This window comes from Tachyglossus aculeatus, chromosome 16, assembly GCF_015852505.1.
Source record: "Tachyglossus aculeatus isolate mTacAcu1 chromosome 16, mTacAcu1.pri, whole genome shotgun sequence".
Lineage (NCBI taxonomy): Eukaryota > Metazoa > Chordata > Mammalia > Monotremata > Tachyglossidae > Tachyglossus > Tachyglossus aculeatus.
The window spans coordinates 4,310,784-4,327,954 of NC_052081.1; the positions used below are offsets into that span (position 1 = coordinate 4,310,784).

At 47.4% G+C, this 17,171-nt stretch overlaps 1 protein-coding gene across 1 annotated transcript; it reads left to right on the plus strand.

Annotated features, from left to right (window-relative positions):
* Positions 1-42: 42 nt before the first annotated feature.
* LOC119938151 (zinc finger protein with KRAB and SCAN domains 7-like) lies at positions 43-8,885 on the plus strand. The gene is made up of 4 exons (XM_038757856.1): positions 43-104; positions 572-595; positions 4,766-4,854; positions 7,277-8,885. The coding sequence occupies exons 1-4, from the start codon at positions 43-45 to the stop codon at positions 8,050-8,052; spliced, it is 951 nt and encodes a 316-aa protein (XP_038613784.1). The 3' UTR covers positions 8,053-8,885.
* Positions 8,886-17,171: the final 8,286 nt, after the last annotated feature.

Here is a 17,171-nt window from a genome sequence, read left to right on the forward strand (position 1 = left end):
TTCTGGGCCGCTGGGAGGGAGGGAGGGAGGGGGTTGCGACCCATGGGGGGGTGGGGAGCGGGTTCCGAAGCGGGGCGGGAAGCCGACTACGAGAATCCGGTTCGGCGGGATGGAGAAAGTACCAGTATAAAAGGCATTGGAAGCTCACCTTGGAATCTCTTTATGAGCTCCAGTTTCCAGTCTTGACCTTCGTCTGGTCCAAGCAAGCGGGTGGAGGGGTGGGGGGATCCTCGTGGATTTGTAGGGAAGGGGGTCCCCTTGGGGGTGACCCCTTGGCGTGCCAAGGGGACAAGCCGCTCGGTGGAGGTTGGAGGGTCGGAAGCCCATCTTGAACTCGGCCTGGTACCGAGACTTTGTTCAAGTTCAACAAAAATAAAGTTTTGCTTTTAAAAATACATCCACGCTTTGAGTTTGTGTGTGTGTGCGTGGGTGTTTTTCCCCTAAAAATGGGGCGGTTACCCCAAAACTGCCCGGGGGGTTCTGAGGAACGGAACCAAGGCAGCCTTGGAAAAGCATGAGACAGAGAGGTGAGGCGCTTTTTTCCCTGCTTCACACCCCCCAATCCTTTGAGGGTCGGCAAAGAGTTTGAGAAGCGGTGAGGCCTAGGGGATGGGGCACTGCCCTGAGAGTCAGTCATTCGTTCATTCAATCGTATTTATTGAGCGCTTACTGTGTGCAGAGCACTGGACTAAGCGCTTGGGAAGTACAAGTTGGCAACCTATAGAGATGATCCCTACCCAACAGTGGGCTCACAGTCTAGAAGGGGGAGACAGAGAACCAAACCAAACATATTAACAAAATAAAATAAATAGAATAAATATGTACACATAAAATAAATAGAGTAATAAATATGTACAAACATATATACAGGTGCTGTGGGGAGGGGAAGGAGGTAAGGCGGGGGGGATGAGGAGGGGAAGGAGGGGGACCCAGAAGAGGACCTGGATTCTAATCCCAGCTCTGCCACGTGTCTGCTGCGTGACCTTGGGTAAACCATTCACTTCTCTGTGCCTCAGTTACCTCATCTGCAAAATGGGGATTAAGACTAAACGCTATGTGAGACCTGAAGTAGATACAAGATCACCGGGTCCCACAGCTGGCTCACTCTAAGAAGGAGGGAAAACGGGTATCTAATCCCCATTATGCCGATGAGGGAACCAAGGCACAGAGAAGTTAAGTGACTTGCCCTAGGTCACAGAGCAGGTAAGTGGAAAGCCTGGGATTACAATCCAGGTTCTAAACCCATTCATAAAAATACCAGTTGGGGGGTTTTTCAGGCTCCGGGGCTACTTTTTACCTGCGTTCAGCACACGGACGCTTACTAATGTGAGAGTTAACAGATGATACGCTCGCGGGAAATGGAGGAGAAGGACGTTTCTGCAGAGGGCACAAGAGTAGAAAGGTCAAGCTAGATTTACGCTTCAGTTTCCTTCTGTGTACTCCACCTGGAACCTTGAGCTGATAAATCATCATCATCATCAATCGTATTTATTGAGCGCTTACTATGTGCAGAGCACCGTACTAAGCGCTTGGGAAGTACAAATTGGCAACATATGATGCTAGCCGACGCCTGTCTTCTGCTTTTCTGGGGAGTCGGAGTCTCAGCTGAGGCCATTTCCCAGAGGATGGTCTGGCAGCCAATTGAGGAGCAGAGCGTACTGGGAGCCCCAAAGGCCCTAAAGGCTAGAGCGAAACAGGATTAGTGCTAGCCACGTTTGATTTGGAGCAGCTACTTTATGGGTGGTGGTGGTGAAAGAAGATTTTTTCCTGAGGAAGAGCCCTCTTCTTGAGGTGAGAAGGATTTTTTTCTCTGAAGCAGGTTGGCAGTAGCCTTGTTTGATGAGCATCTTGGGCTGGAGGAAGGGGCAGGGGCCTCTGAGTCAGGAGACCCGAGTTTTATCATCAGTGGCATTTACAGAGTGCTTTCTGTGTGTAAAACTTACTGTACTAAGCTCTTGGGAGGGTGCAGCGCAATGGAGTTCATTCGATAGGACTTAGTAAGCCCTTACTGTGTGCGAAGTACGGGTAGACACACTCCCTGCCCTCAGTTTACATTCTAGAGCATAATCTTGGCTCTGCTTTCTGTGCGACTGTGGGTAAGTCACTTAACTTCCTTGTGCTTCCATTTCCTCATCAGTAAAAGAGGGATTTATTACCTGTTCTGCCTCTTCCTTAAAGTGCGAGCCCCATCTGGGACAGGGACTGGATCCAGCCTATCTTTCCTAGAGCTTATCACAGTGCTTGGCATAAAGTAAGCCCTTAATAAATGCCATAATTATTGTTATTAATGCTGTCTGTCTCTGCACTGACTTCCAAAGCCCTAAGCTCGTGAGGTAATTCAAGAAATAATGTATGGACTGTCCACTGTGATGACTGGTGGATATTTTCATTGGTTAATAATAATGATGACATTTATTAAGCGCTTACTATGTGCAGAGAACTGTTCTAAGCACTGGGGGGATACAAGGTGATCAAGTTGTCCCACGTGGGGCTCACAGTCTTAATCCCCATTTTACAGATGAGGTAACTGAGGCTCAGAGAAGTTGTGACTTGCCCAAGGTCACACAGCAGACGTGGTGGAGTCGGGATTCGAACCCATGACCTCTGACTCCAAAGCCCGTGCTTTTTTCCACTGAGCCACGCTGCTTCTCTAGCTGGTGAAGCTGGGAGGTATTTAATAATAATAATAATAATGATGGCATTTGTTAAGCACTTACTATGTGTGATGCACTGTTCTAAGCGCTGGGGGGGATACAAGGTGATCGGGTTGTCCCACGTGGGGCTCACAGTCTTAATCCCCATTTTACAGATGAGGTAACTGAGGCTCAGAGAAGTGAAGTGACTTGCCCAAAGACACACAGCTGACGGGTGGCAGAGCCGGGATTAGAACCCGTGACCTCTGACTCCCAAGCCCGGGCTCTTTCCACTGAGCCACGCTGCCCCCCTCCTATTTCTGCTGCCTCCCCAGAGACAGTCAATTGTACTTAATGCTTTATTGTGTAGGGAGCACTGTGCTAAGTGCTTGGGAGAGCACAATACCACAGACCCATTCCCTGCCCACGATGAGCCTACAGAATTATACTAGGAGGATCTAATTTCTGACTCTCAAACTTGTACTTCCCAAGTGCTTAGTCCAGTGCTCTGCACACAGTAAGCGCTCAATAAATACGATTGATGATGATGATGCTATTTCTTCTAGGCCACACTGCTTCCCTTCCAAAGCCACTTGAGTGAGTACAACCCAACAGAAATGGCAGACTTTGGTTTTAATAATGATAGTAGCATTTATTAAGCGCTTACTATCAATCAATCGTATTTATCGAGCGCTTACTGTGTGCAGAGCACTGTACTATGTGCCAAGCACTGATCTAAGTGCTGGAGAGGTTACAAGGTGATCAGGTTGTCCCACGCGGGGGCTCACAGTCTTCATCCCCATTTTCCAGATGAGGTCACTGAGGCCCGGAGAAGTGACGTGACTTGCCCAAAGTCACACAGCTGACAATTGTTGGAGCCAGGATTTGAACCCATGACCTCTGACTCCAAAGCCCGAGCTCTTTTTTTTATGGCATTTATTAAGCGCTTACTATCAATCAATCGTATTTATCGAGCGCTTACTGTGTGCAGAGCACTGTACTATGTGCCAAACACTGATCTAAGTGCTGGAGAGGTTACAAGGTGATCAGGTTGTCCCACGGGGGGGAGCTCACAGTCTTCATCCCCATTTTCCAGATGAGGTCACTGAGGCCCAGTGAAGTGACTTGCCCAAAGTCACACAGCTGACAATTGTTGGAGCCAGGATTTGAACCCATGACCTCTGACTCCAAAGCCCGAGCTCTTTTTTTTTATGGCATTTATTAAGCGCTTACTATGTGCATTGCACTGTTCTAAGCGCTGGGGAGGTTACAAGGTGATCAGGTTGTCCCACGCGGGGGCTCACAGTCTTCACCCCCATTTTCCAGATGAGGTCACTGAGGCCCAGTGAAGTGACTTGCCCAAAGTCACACAGCTGACAATTGTTGGAGCCAGGATTTGAACCCATGACCTCTGACTCCAAAGCCCGAGCTCTTTTTTTTTATGGCATTTATTAAGCGCTTACTATGTGCATTGCACTGTTCTAAGCGCTGGGGAGGTTACAAGGTGATCAGGTTGTCCCACGGCGGGGGCTCACAGTCTTCATCCCCATTTTCCAGATGAGGCACTGAGGCCCAGTGAAGTGACTTGCCCAAAGTCACACAGCTGACGATTGTTGGAGCCAGGATTTGAACCCATGACCTCTGACTCTTTTAGACTGTGAGCCCACTGTTGGGTAGGGACTGTCTCTATGTGATGCCAATTTGTACTTCCCAAGCGCTTAGTACAGTGCTCTGCACATAGTAAGCGCTCAATAAATACGATTGATTGATTGATTGATTGACTCCAAAGCCCGAGCTCTTTTTTTATGGCATTTATTAAGCGCTTACTATGTGCATTGCACTGTTCTAAGGGCTGGGGAGTTTACAAGGTGATCAGGTTGGCCCACGGGGGGCTCACAGACTTAATCCCCATTTTCCAGATGAGGGAACTGAGGCACCACTGAGCCATGCTGCTTTTCTTCAAGGGGGTGTGGGTCGGTAGAGAGTCTTGTGGCTGAGTCTCCTGGGGCCCTGCCCACCACAGAAGTGGCACTTCCCGTGGCCCAGTGCCACTGAGGCAGGGCCGGTTTGTTCTCTGGGCATGTATGTATGTTGGGGGGCTGACCCTGAAGTTGCTCCCCTGTCTCCTGCAGCCTCCCCAAGATGGAGAAGGACAAAAAGCTTCGTGATTCCCCTCTCCCAGCCTCTGAAGAGAAGCAAGACCCTCGTGGCCCCGGTGCGGGTGAGGCACGAAGGACGTGGCTGACTGGTTTTTGTTTTTTTTAATGGTATTTAACTGCTTACTATGGGCCAGGCACTGTACTAAGTGCTGAGGTAGATACGATATGTCGTTCATTCATTCGATCGTATTTATTGAGCACTTACAGTGTGCAGAGCACTGTATAATATGTCATTCAATCATACTGAGCGCTTACTGGGTGCAGAGCACTGTACAATATAAGGCATTCATTCAGTCAATCGTATTTATTGAGCGCTTACTGTGTGCAGAGCACTGTACAATATAAGGCATTCATTCAGTCAATCGTATTTATTGAGCGCTTACTGTGTGCAGAGCACTGTACAATATGTCATTCATTCAATCATATTGAGCGCTTACTGGGTGCAGAGCACTGTACAATATAAGGCATTCATTCAGTCAATCGTATTTATTGAGCGCTTACTGTGTGCAGAGCACTGTACAATATAAGGCATTCATTCAGTCAATCGTATTTATTGAGCGCTTACTGTGTGCAGAGCACTGTACAATATGTCATTCATTCAATCATATTGAGCGCTTACTGGGTGCAGAGCACTGTACAATATAAGGCATTCATTCAGTCAATCGTATTTATTGAGCGCTTACTGTGTGCAGAGCACTGTACAATATAAGGCATTCATTCAGTCAATCGCATTGAGCGCTTACTGTGTGCAGAGCACTGTACAATATGTCATTCATTCAATAGTATTTATTGAGAGCTTACTCTGCAGAGCACTGTGCAATGTCATTCATTCAATCGTATTGAGCACTTACTATGTGCAGAGCACTGTACAATATGTCATTCATTCAATAGTATTTATTGAGAGCTTACTCTGCAGAGCACTGTACAATGTCATTCATTCAATCGTATTGAGCACTTACTATGTGCAGAGCACTGTACAATATGTCATTCATTCAATCGTATTGAGCGCTTACTATGTGCAGAGCACTGTAAAATATGTCCTTCAATTGTAATGAGCGCTTACTGTGTGCAGAGCACTGTATAGTATGTCATTCATTCAATCATTGAGCGCTTACTGTGTGCTGAGCACTGTACAATATGTCATTCATTCATTCAATTGTGTTTTTTGAGCACTTACTGTGTGCAGAGCACTGTACAATATAAGGCATTCATTCAGTCAATCGTATTTATTGAGTGCTTACTGTGTGCAGAGCACTGTACAATATAAGGCATTCATTCATTCAATCGTATTTATTGAGCGCTTACTGTGTGCAGAGCACTGTACAATGTCACTCATTCAATAGTATTTATTGAGAGCTTACTCTGCAGAGCACTGTACAATGTCATTCATTCAATCGTATTGAGCACTTACTATGTGCAGAGCACTGTACAATATAAGTCATTCATTCAATCATATTGAGCACTTACTACGTGCAGAGCACTGTAAAATATGTCCTTCACTTGTACTGAGTGCTTACTGTGTGCAGAGCACTGTATAGTATGTCATTCATTCAATCGTATTGAGCACTTACTGTGTGCTGAGCACTGTACAATATGTCATTCATTCATTCAATTGTGTTTATTGAGCGCTTACTGTGTGCAGAGCACTACAATATGTCATTCATTTGTTCAATCGGATTTATTGAGCTCTTACTGTGTGCAGAGCACTGTACAATATAAGGCATTCATTCATTCAATCGTATTTATTGAGCGCTTACTGTGTGCAGAGCACTGTTCAATACAAGGCATTCATTCAATCGTATTGAGCGCTTACTGTGTGCAGAGCACTGTACAATATAAGGCATTCATTCATTCAATCGTATTTATTGAGCGCTTACTGTGTGCAGAGCACTGTACAATATGTCATTCATTCAGTCGTATTTATTGAGCGCTTACTGTGTGCAGAGCACTGTACAATATGTCATTCATTCAATCATATTTACTGAGCACTTAGGTGCAGAGCACTGTACAATATGTCATTCATTCATTCAATTTTATTGAGCGCTTACTGTGTGCAGAACACCGTACAATGTCATTCATTCATTCAATCATATTTATTGAGCACTTACTGTATGCAGAGCACTGTACAATATGTCATTCATTCAATCGTATTTATTGAGCGCTTACTGTGTGCAAACTAAGCTCTGGGGAGAGTACAATATAACAGACACATTCCTGGTTACAACGAGCTCACAATATAATCAAGTTGGACACTGCCCCTGTCCCACGTGGGGCTCACGGTCTTCACCCCCATTTTACAGATGAGGGAACTGAGGCCCAGAGAAGTCAAGTGATTTGCCCAAGGTCATACAGCAGACAAACGGCGGAGCCGGGATCAGAAAAACCGTCTTCTGTTTTGATCTTGTTCTCCTTTTCCCTCACCCCGGGCCCAGTTAGAGGATAGGGGTTCTGTTTCTCATTTCTCTATCATTCTTCTTCCTCTAGGTCACAACAGGGATATAATTCCCCGAACAGGGAATGTAATTCCATCCCTCCTCTCAGTTGCAGAAGACAAGAGCAGAAAGGACCTAGGATTTAAGCTGGTACCCTCTTCCCGGAGAAGCCGTGGGAGGCACGACGGAAGCCCGAACTCCAAAGAGGAAGGAAATCGAGAGCCAGGACCTTCCGGGCCCCAGAAGCGAGGCGCTCCGGAGGCGGAAGGCGCTACAAATCCAAAGAGGTCCCGCAAGAGGGGGAAAAGCAAGTTGGCCACGCTCCTCAAGGGGAAGAGCCAAGGCGTGTGCCCTTACTGCGGGAGACGCTTCCCTTGGGAAGCTCGCCTCGGCCGGAAACAGGAAGAAGCGGGAAGGCCGTACAACTGTGGGATCTGCGGGCGTGGGTTCGCCCGGCCCCTCCTCCTCAAAGCCCACCTCAAATTCCACACCAAAGCGACGCCCTTCTTCTGCGGCCTCTGTGGGCAGACCTTCAAGGAGGTGGCTCACCTGAGCGCCCACCTGAGCGCCCGCACCCAAGAGGGTTGCCACCGCGGCCCGCGCTGCCCGAAGAGTTTTCCCCCGGTGGCCCAGCTCACCGATCACCCGCCAACCCACCGGGGCCTCGGGCTCTTTAGGTGCTCCAAGTGTGGGAAGAGTTTTACCCAAAGATCCCGCCTCCTCCTCCACCAAAACGTCCACCACGGCCAGAAGCCCTACTTCTGCCTCAGTTGTACCCAATACTTCCAATTTCAATCCAAGCTGGGGAAACCTCTCTGCCCTGCCTAGGCGGGAAGACTTTCCTTTTCCTGTCCAGAGAATCACAGCTGGCCTTTGGTTTTTGGTTTTTTTTTTCGGTTGGGGCTTTGAGCCTGAGCTCAGAGGAAGAGATGGACCTCTGTGGGAGAAAGTGGGTGGGCTTGGGCTCTTTAGGTGCTCCAAGTGTGGGAAGAGTTTTACCCAAAGATCCCACCTCCTCCTCCACCAAAACGTCCACCGCGGCCAGAAGCCCTACTTCTGCCTCAGTTGTACCCAATACTTCCAATTTCAATCCAAGCTGGGGAAACCTCTCTGCCCTGCCTAGGCGGGAAGACTTTCCTTTTCCTGTCCAGAGAATCACAGCTGGCCTTTGGTTTTTGGTTTTTTGGTTGGGGCTTTGAGCCTGAGCTCAGAGGAAGAGATGGACCTCTATGGGAGAAAGTGGGTGGGCTTGGGCTCTTTAGGTGCTCCAAGTGTGGGAAAAGTTTTACCCAAAGATCCCACCTCCTCCTCCACCAAAACGTCCACCGCGGCCAGAAGCCCTACTTCTGCCTCAGTTGTACCCGATACTTCCAATTTCAATCCAAGCTGGGGAAACCTCTCTGTCCTGCCTAGGCGGGAAGACTTTCCTTTTCCTCTCCAGAGAATCACAGCTGGCCTTTGGTTTTTGGTTTTGTTTTTTTGGTTGGGGCTTTGAGCCTGAGCTCAGAGGAAGAGATGGACCTCTATGGGAGAAAGTGGGTGGGCTTGGAAGTGAAATGAAGACCAGTTCTGGTCCTGGCTCTCTTTTCCTGATCCATTGTCTTTCCGGTTGAGAGAAACCAGCGGGAGAGGAAATTGGGGAAGGATGGGAGCGAATCTCTGCCGCTTTAAAGGGCAAAATTGACGAGTTTCCTTCATTTTCCCCCTCCTCTTTATGGGGCTAACTTTTTTTTTGTTCTCTCTCTCTCTCTCTCACACACACACACACACTCACTTGGGTCTTTCCCATAACTTAAGGGAAGCGGTGCCTCACTGCATAATGGGAGCTGCATGGGAAACGTGTCCCTTTTGCAGTGGGGAGTTATTTAGTCTTGTCTTAAGTGTCCCCCCTTTTCCAGGCAAAACCATCTTTAGCTGGAACCTGGTACAGGAGCCTAGGGTGTGTTTTTTGATAATATACAGCATGTTTTTAAATACTGCATGAAATAAATGTATGCCTTCAGAAATGAGTGTTTAAAATGGAAGTGTGTGTTTGACTTATTTTTTCCTTTTGTAGCATGGAAGATTCTCTTCTGCCACTCTCAACTGGGGATAGGAAGTGGGTCTTAAGTCTGAAGTCCTGAATTGTCGGTGTGGGACAGCTTGGCGCGATGATCTAGCTGAAGACGGGAGATTATTTGATCTTCCGTTTGTAGGAATCAAAGATTCTCAGCTGGGACCAGGGTGACCATTGGTCTGGTTTTATTAGAGAGCAGTTTCTTTCTGACTAGTCTATCTCTTATTCAGGCTCTTGCTGTGTAGAAGCAGCGTGGCTCAGTGGCAAGGGCCCGGGCTTGGGAGCCACAGGTCATGGGTTCAAGTCCCGGCTCCACCAATTGTTAGCTGTGTGACTTTGGGCAAGTTACTTCACTTCTCTAGGCTTGAGTGACCTCATCTGGAAAATGGGGATTAAGACTGTGAGCCCCAAGTGGGACAGCCTGATTACACTGTATCTACCCCAGCGCTTAGAACAGTGCTTGGCACATAGTAAGCGCTTAACACTGGAGTCGACCTCATCTGGGAAATGGGGATTACGACTGTGAGCCCCAAGTGGGACAACCTGATTACACTGTATCTACCCCAGCGTTTAGAACAGTGCTTGGCACATAGTAAGCGCTTAACATTGGAGTCGACCTCATCTGGAAAATGGGGATTAAGGCTGTGAGCCCCAGGTGGGACAACCTGATTACACTGTATCTACCCCAGCGCTTAGAACAGTGTTTGGCACATAGGAAGCGCTTAACATTGGAGTCAGAGGTCACGGGTTCAAATCCCGGCTCCGCCAACTGTCAGCTGTGTGGCTTTGGGCAAGTCACTTCACTTCTCTGGGCCTCAGTTACCTTATCTGGAAACTGGGGATGAAGACTGTGAGCCCCCAGTGGGACAACCTGATCACCTTGTAACCTCCCCAGTGCTGAGAACAGTGCTTTGCACATAGTAAGCACTTAATAAATGCCATTATTATTATTATTATCATTATTATTATTATTAATAATAATAATGATAATAATAATAATATGTGTGCCATCCAGGGCTTGGGAGGGAACTGGCAGAGAACCGCTAGATGGCACCTCAGCTCAACAGATTTTGCAACTGGAAAAAACGGCGCAAAAAACCCCCAGAAAGGCAAGGGGGTGAAACTGAATTATCACAGAAACTTTTTGCGAGGTATTCCCTTGGCAACATTAGTAGGACCCATCTCCCCTCTTGTTCCCCAACTGATGCATTAAGCGCTTATTCTGTGCCAAGTTCTGGGGTAGGTACTTGGTAATCAGATCAAAGCTCTACATGTGGAGAGAGGAGGACAGGATATGCCCTCAATTCCTATTCCCTTCGACTTGGATGTGAGCCCCACGAGGGACAGAGACTGTGTCCAAACTGATAAACATCCATCCCAGCGCTTGGAACGATGCTTGACGCAGTAAGCGCTTGAAAAATACCCAAATTATCCAAAAATAACAAAACTGAGATGCTAGGTCCGCTCGGTGTAACGCGGCAGAGGGAAGCTGGGCATAAAGGTGCTTGGGTCCGTATCCATGCTGGACTGAGCAGCTTGGAAACGGGCCTGGCCAGTGTAAATAATAATAATAATGATGATTGCATTTATTAAGCGCTTACTATGTGCAAAGCACCGTTCTAAGCGCTGGGGAGGTTACAAGGTGATCCCAATGCACAGGAGCAAAGCAGCCTTTTCTTCCTAGGCTGTTACCTTCCTTGCTCTTCACTTCTCCCCACAAATTCTCCTAATAATTGTATTATTAATCAAGTACTTTACTAAGTGCCAGGTGCTGAACTAAGCCCTGGGGTAGATATAAGACAATCAGGTTGGACACAGTCCCTGTCCCTACTGGTGTAAGCACTGGGGAGGTTACGAGGTGATCAGGTTGTCCCACAGGGGCTCACAGTCTTAATCCCCATTTTACAGATGAGGTAACTGAGGCACAGAGAAGTGAAGTGATTTGCCCAGACAATTGACAATTGGCAGAGCCGGGACTTGAACCCAAGACCTCTGACTCCAAAGCCCGGGCTCTTTCCACTGAGCCAGTGGCCACCCTGCCTCTTAGCCACCAGAAATCGCTTCCTTCCCCATCTTTCCAGGTACAGCATCCTCGTCCCAGCTCTGTCATTTGCCTATAGTGTGTGACCCTGGGCAAGTCACTTCTTTGTGCCTCAGTCGTGGCTCAGTGGAAAGAGCCTGGACTTTGGAGTCAGAGGTCATGGGTTCAAATCCCCGCTCTGCCACTTGTCAGCTGTATGACTTTGGGCAAGTCACTTAACTTCTCTGGGCCTGTAACCTCATCTGGAAAATGGGGATGAAGGCTGTGAGCCCCCCGTGGGACAACCTGATCACCTCGTAACCTCCCCAACGCTTAGAACGGTGCTTTGCACATAGTAAGCGCTTAATAAATGCCATCATCATCATCCGTAAAATGAACATTAAATACCTCTTCGCCCTCCCTCTTGGGTTGTGAACACCAGTAGGGACAGGGACTGTGTCCAACCTGATTGTTTTATATCTACCCTAGGGCTTAGTTCGGCTCCTGGCACTTAGTAAAATACTTGATTAAATAATACAATTATTAGGAGAATTTGTGGGGAGAAGTGAAGAGCAAGGAAGGTAACAGCTTGGGAAGAAAAGGCTGCTTTGCTCCTGTGCATTGGGAATACATTTTTTAATTTTAATTTTATTTTTTTAGTGAAGCGTGGTATAGTGGATACAGCCCAGGCATGGGCGTCAGAAGGTCATGCGTTCTAATCCTGGGTGTGCCACTTACCAGCTGTATGACCTTGGGCAAGTCACCTCCCTTCTCCGTAACCTCAGTTATCTCGTCTATAAAATGGAGATTGAGGCTGTGAACCCCACATGGGGCAGGGACCACGTCCAACCCTATTTGCTTGTATCCACCCCAGCTCTTAGTACAATGCCTGGCACATAGTAAACACTTAACAAATACCGTAATTATTATTATGCTCTATTTAGAAATTTCAAGTGAACACAACCAAATTCATCTTCAACGCTGGACGGTAAGAATCACACTGTTTCAAGGGGGTTCACGACACAATATTTTGGTTTCACACCATGCTCACAGCTTGAGAGGGCCAGAATAGTAAGTGGTTAATAAATACCATTATTATAAGAGGGATGGAGATTGAGTGATACAGGCTGGCATTTTTCTCTTTGATCCTGCCCTTTGTGATGTCTTTTTTGGCTACCTGCAAAAGTTTCCAGGATCCAATGGGGAAAGGTACCTTGGTCTGGTTCACCTGGATGAGGATGAAGGTAAACCGTTAATTGTATTTATTGAGCACTTACTGTGTGCAGAACACTGTACTAAGCCCTCGGGAGAGTACAATACAGTGGAGTTGGTAGACTCGTTCCCTGCCCACAGCGAGCTAATGGTCTAGAGAGGAACTTCCAACTAAGATGGAGAAAATCAGACTGGCAACTTGCCCAAATAGCCCTTTCTAGCTCATCTTCCATTTTTGTCCCTCTCATTCCATATGCAACAGGAAAATCCTGCCATGGGGTAAAGGAGGTTGCCTGCTTCAATTAGACCAAGTGGTGGAATCAAAGTCAATTCCTCAGTTTTCCTGAATTTAGTCTTGGGTTAAATGAAGCAATCCAAAACTGAGGAATTGACTTTGATTCCCACCAGCTCCTTACGTAGGGCAGAGACTGTCTCCAACCTTTTTTTTTTAATTAAGAAAAAGCAGGTATTTTTTCTCTCCCCCTCGCCCCCTTCTCCATCCTCTCATCTTACCTCCTTCCCTTCCCCACAGCACCTGTATATATGTATATATGTTTCTACATATTTATTACTCTATTTATTTTACTTGTACATATCTATTCTATTTATTTAATTTTGTTAGTATGTTTGGTTTTGTTCTCTGTCTCCCCCTTTTAGACTGTGAGCTCACTGTTGGGTAGGGACTGTCTCTATGTGTTGCCAACTTGTACTTCCAAGTGCTTAGTACAGTGCTCTGCACACAGTAAGCGCTCAATAAATACGATTGATGATGATGATGAGGTATTAAAGCAATTTTTTTAACATGATTTGCTTGTATCCACCCCAGTGCTTAGTACAGTACCTGGCACAGAGTAAGTGCTTAACAGATACCATAGTTATTATTATTATATTAGATATCACCCTGTCTCACATGAGTCTAAGAGGAAACCCAGGGTAAGAGTCCCCTTTAGCAGAGGAGCAAATGGAAGTCCAGAGAGGTGGAATGACTTGCCTATCGTCAAACAGCAGGGTAGTTGCACAGCTGGGATTAGAACCCAGTTCACTAGGCTGTGCTTCCCAAGTGCTTAGTACAGTGCTCTGCACACAGTAAGCGCTCAATAAAGGTGATTGAATGAATGAATGTCTCTGGGATTCCAGGAAATGTGTGAAAGGGAGACCTGTTTGTTGTAATTTTATTTTAGTCATCTGGTCCCTGCTTCTGGCAGCCTGGGGGCTCTGACAGGTAGAGAAGCAGCATGGCTTAGTGGAAAGAGCCCAGCCTTGGGAGTCAGAGGCCATGGGATCTAATCCCACCGCTGCCACTTATCAGCTGTGTGATGTTGGGCAAGTCACTTCACTTCTCTGGGCTCATCTGTAAAAGGGGGGTAAAGACTGAGCCCCACGGGGGACAACCTGATTACCTTGTATCTATCCCTGTGCTTAGAATAGTGCTTCACACATAGTAAGCGCTTAACAAATATCATCATCATCATCTGATGCCAGGACTAGGATTGACTGTAGAAACAGTGGCTAAGATCTGGGCACCACGCTCTGGTCTCTCTTCTGGGCTGTGACCTGACTTGTCCCTGTTCTGCTCTCTGACCTGTAGTCCTCTGAAGGCTGTGTTTTATGTGGCCATCAGTGGCACCCCAACACCCCTTTAGTCCCCCCCTCTCCAGGGGACAAACCAGCTGAAATCTCCTTAGGTTGAGACTCTCCGGTTTCTCATTCATTCAGTCGTATTTATTGAGCGCTTACTGTGCGCAGAGCACTGTACTAAGTGCTTGGAAAGCACAATTCGGCAACAGACAGACAATCCCTACCCAACAACAGGCTCGCAGTCTAGAAGGGGGACCTCTCCAGGGACTTGTGAGTCCAGGGCCGGAATGACCCCTTGTCCAGGGATTTGGCGCTCACATCAAAGCCTTCCCTGATTAAGGCCTCATTTCCTCCTCTTCTAACTCTTTTGGCGTCACTCCAATTTGCTCCCTTAATTCACCCTCACCTCAGCCCCATGGGACTTACATCCAGAACTATCATTTATCTCTATTTATGTCCATCTCCCCCCTCTAGACTGTCAGCTCAGTGTGGGAAGGGACAGCATCTATCAACTCTGTTCTATTGTCCTCTCCCAAGGGCTTAGTACAGTGCTCTGCACACAGTAAGCACTCAGTAAACACGATTCATCTTGGTACTGTGTAGTAAATTGCCTCTCAAGCTCCCTGGGCGTCTTTTTCATTTGATGGAAGAATAAAGAAACCTGCAGTATATTTCCTGGGCAAAGCCACAGGCCAAGGAGACACTTGGTGGGTCAGGCTTGTGAATCAGATGCCTTTCCTGGCCCACGGACTCACCTTGGGGTCTCTCCTCTTGCCTCTGTCCTGCCCCGAACGACGTCGGATGATGAGAAAAATCACCGGCCATTTTTAGCTCTGTTCTGACACAGACCCCAGCGTGTTAAGACTTCTCTAGTCACTGACTCACCTAGGATCGATGGCGGCTTTCTCTCCTCCCTCCTTCAGTGGAGGAAAATGGCTCTTGGGGAAAAGCTGGGAGCCTGGGCTTGGGAGCCAGAGGACCTGACTCAACTCTGCCCACTTCTCTATTGTGTGACCTTGGGCAAGTCATTTAACTTCTCTGTACCTCAGTTCCCTCATCTGAAGACTGGGCATATAATACCTGTTGTTCCTCCTACTTAGGCTGTGAGCACCCTGTGGGATCTGATTACCTTATATTTACCCCAGTGCTTAGTACAATGTTTGACACATAGTAAGTGCTTAACAAATACCACAGTTGTTATTTTGGATGCAGGATGCTTGCCAGGTCAGCGAAGCCACCACCTTTCTTTACTTCTTTTTTTTTAATGGTGTTTGTATTTAATTCAGGCTCTGTACGAAGCACTTGGGTAGATACTAGATAATCAGTTTGGATACAGTCCCTGCCCCACATGGGGCTCACAGTCTCAATCCCCATTTTACAGGTGAGGGAACTGAGGCACAGAGAAGTGAAGTGACTCACCCAAGGTCACACAGCAGACAAGTGGCAGAGCTGAGATTAGAAACCAGATCTTTCTGACTCCTAGAACTGTGTTCTATTCAATAGGCAGTGCTGCTTCTGTAATGTCTCCCTCACTTTGGGAGAGGAGGGTACTACCTATGTTTTCCCTACTCCTTAACGGTGGGGAGAAAAACTTTTTCTACTGGTTGGGACCACTTTTTTTTGTTGAATTTATTTTGTTTGGTGTTTTTTTTGTTTGTCTCCCCCTTCTAGACTGTGAGCCCGTGGTTGGGTAGGGACCGTCTCTGTATGTTGCCGATTTGTACTTCCCAAGCACCTAGTACAGTGCTCTGCACACAGTAAGAGCTCAATAAATATGAATGAATGACTGAAAGATAGCTCTTTTTCTCCTCCCTATCTGATCTTCGCTCTTCTTCCTGTTCTCATTCTCTGTAGTTATCAGCCTGTCACTCCCATTAGAGTAGAAACTCCTTTTGGGAAGGGAGTATGTGTTTTGCTGCTTTTGAACTTTCCCCAGACATTTAGTACAGCACACTGTAGGCTCTCAGTACATCCTTTTATTGCCCATCTATAACACTTATTCCCAGCTGCTCTGGAGCTGCTAGGTTGTGTGACCTAGTGGAAAGGGGATTAACCTGGGTTTTAGGTCTGTCCTCTTCCCTCTCCTCACCGTTTGCTGTGTGACCTTAGGCAAGTCAATTAACCTCTCTGGGAAATGGAGCTGAGAATATCTGCATCCACCTCACAGAGTTGGAGAGGAGCAGCTTTAATCTATGTTAAAGCCCTTCGAGCTATCTGGGAGAAGAGAGCTAGGTAAATATGAGGTATTTTTGCTACAGAAACCAGAAATCCTCTTCCCTTTCCCCCTGAAACATTTACTGAGCAGCCATTGGGTGCTTTAGCATTGTATCCAGGCCCTGGGTCCTGAGTTTCTATTTTCAGAGTCACAAGTGACAGGCTGGCAACAACCCCCTCTCCCTGTAAGGTCAATCAGTGGTATTTATTGAGCGCTTACGGTGTGTGGAGCACTGTACTAAATGCTTGGAAGGTCATCCCTACCACTGAAGAGCCCGTCCGCCCCACTGCACAACACAGTGTTCAGCCAAAGTCCAGCAATGATTACCTACGCCATGAAGCGGGGAGGAATCTGGCTGAAAGAGGGCAGCTGCGAAGCCGTTGCCGGGCAACCCTTGACAGTTTGGGAGAGAGAAAAATGGAAAGCCCGTTTCCACCCCCCTACCCCAGCTTGAAATTGTCAGCAGGCGCAGGGGAGTTGAGACAGGTGAGGTGCAGAATTCTGGGTCTCCTTTTCTTCTTCTTCTTATTTGACCTCCCTCCTCCATGGGCGGAAAGCACTGTTCCCTATCTAAGGAGCCGGTGTGGTGGTTATAATAATTAAAAACCATGGTACTTGTGAAGCACTGTGTGCCAAGCACTAAGGAGGATACAAGATCATCAGGTCCCACAGGGACCTAAGGAGGACAGGCATCGAATCTCCAATTATGCTGAGGAGGGAACTGAGGCACAGAGGAAGTGAAGTGAGTTGCCAGAGGCCCCAGATGGCCATTAAGTGGCCGAGCCGGGGTTAGAAACCAAATCCTTGGGTTCCCAGGCTCATGCTCTTTCCACCAGGCCACACTGCTTCTCTGGTCACCTCCTCCA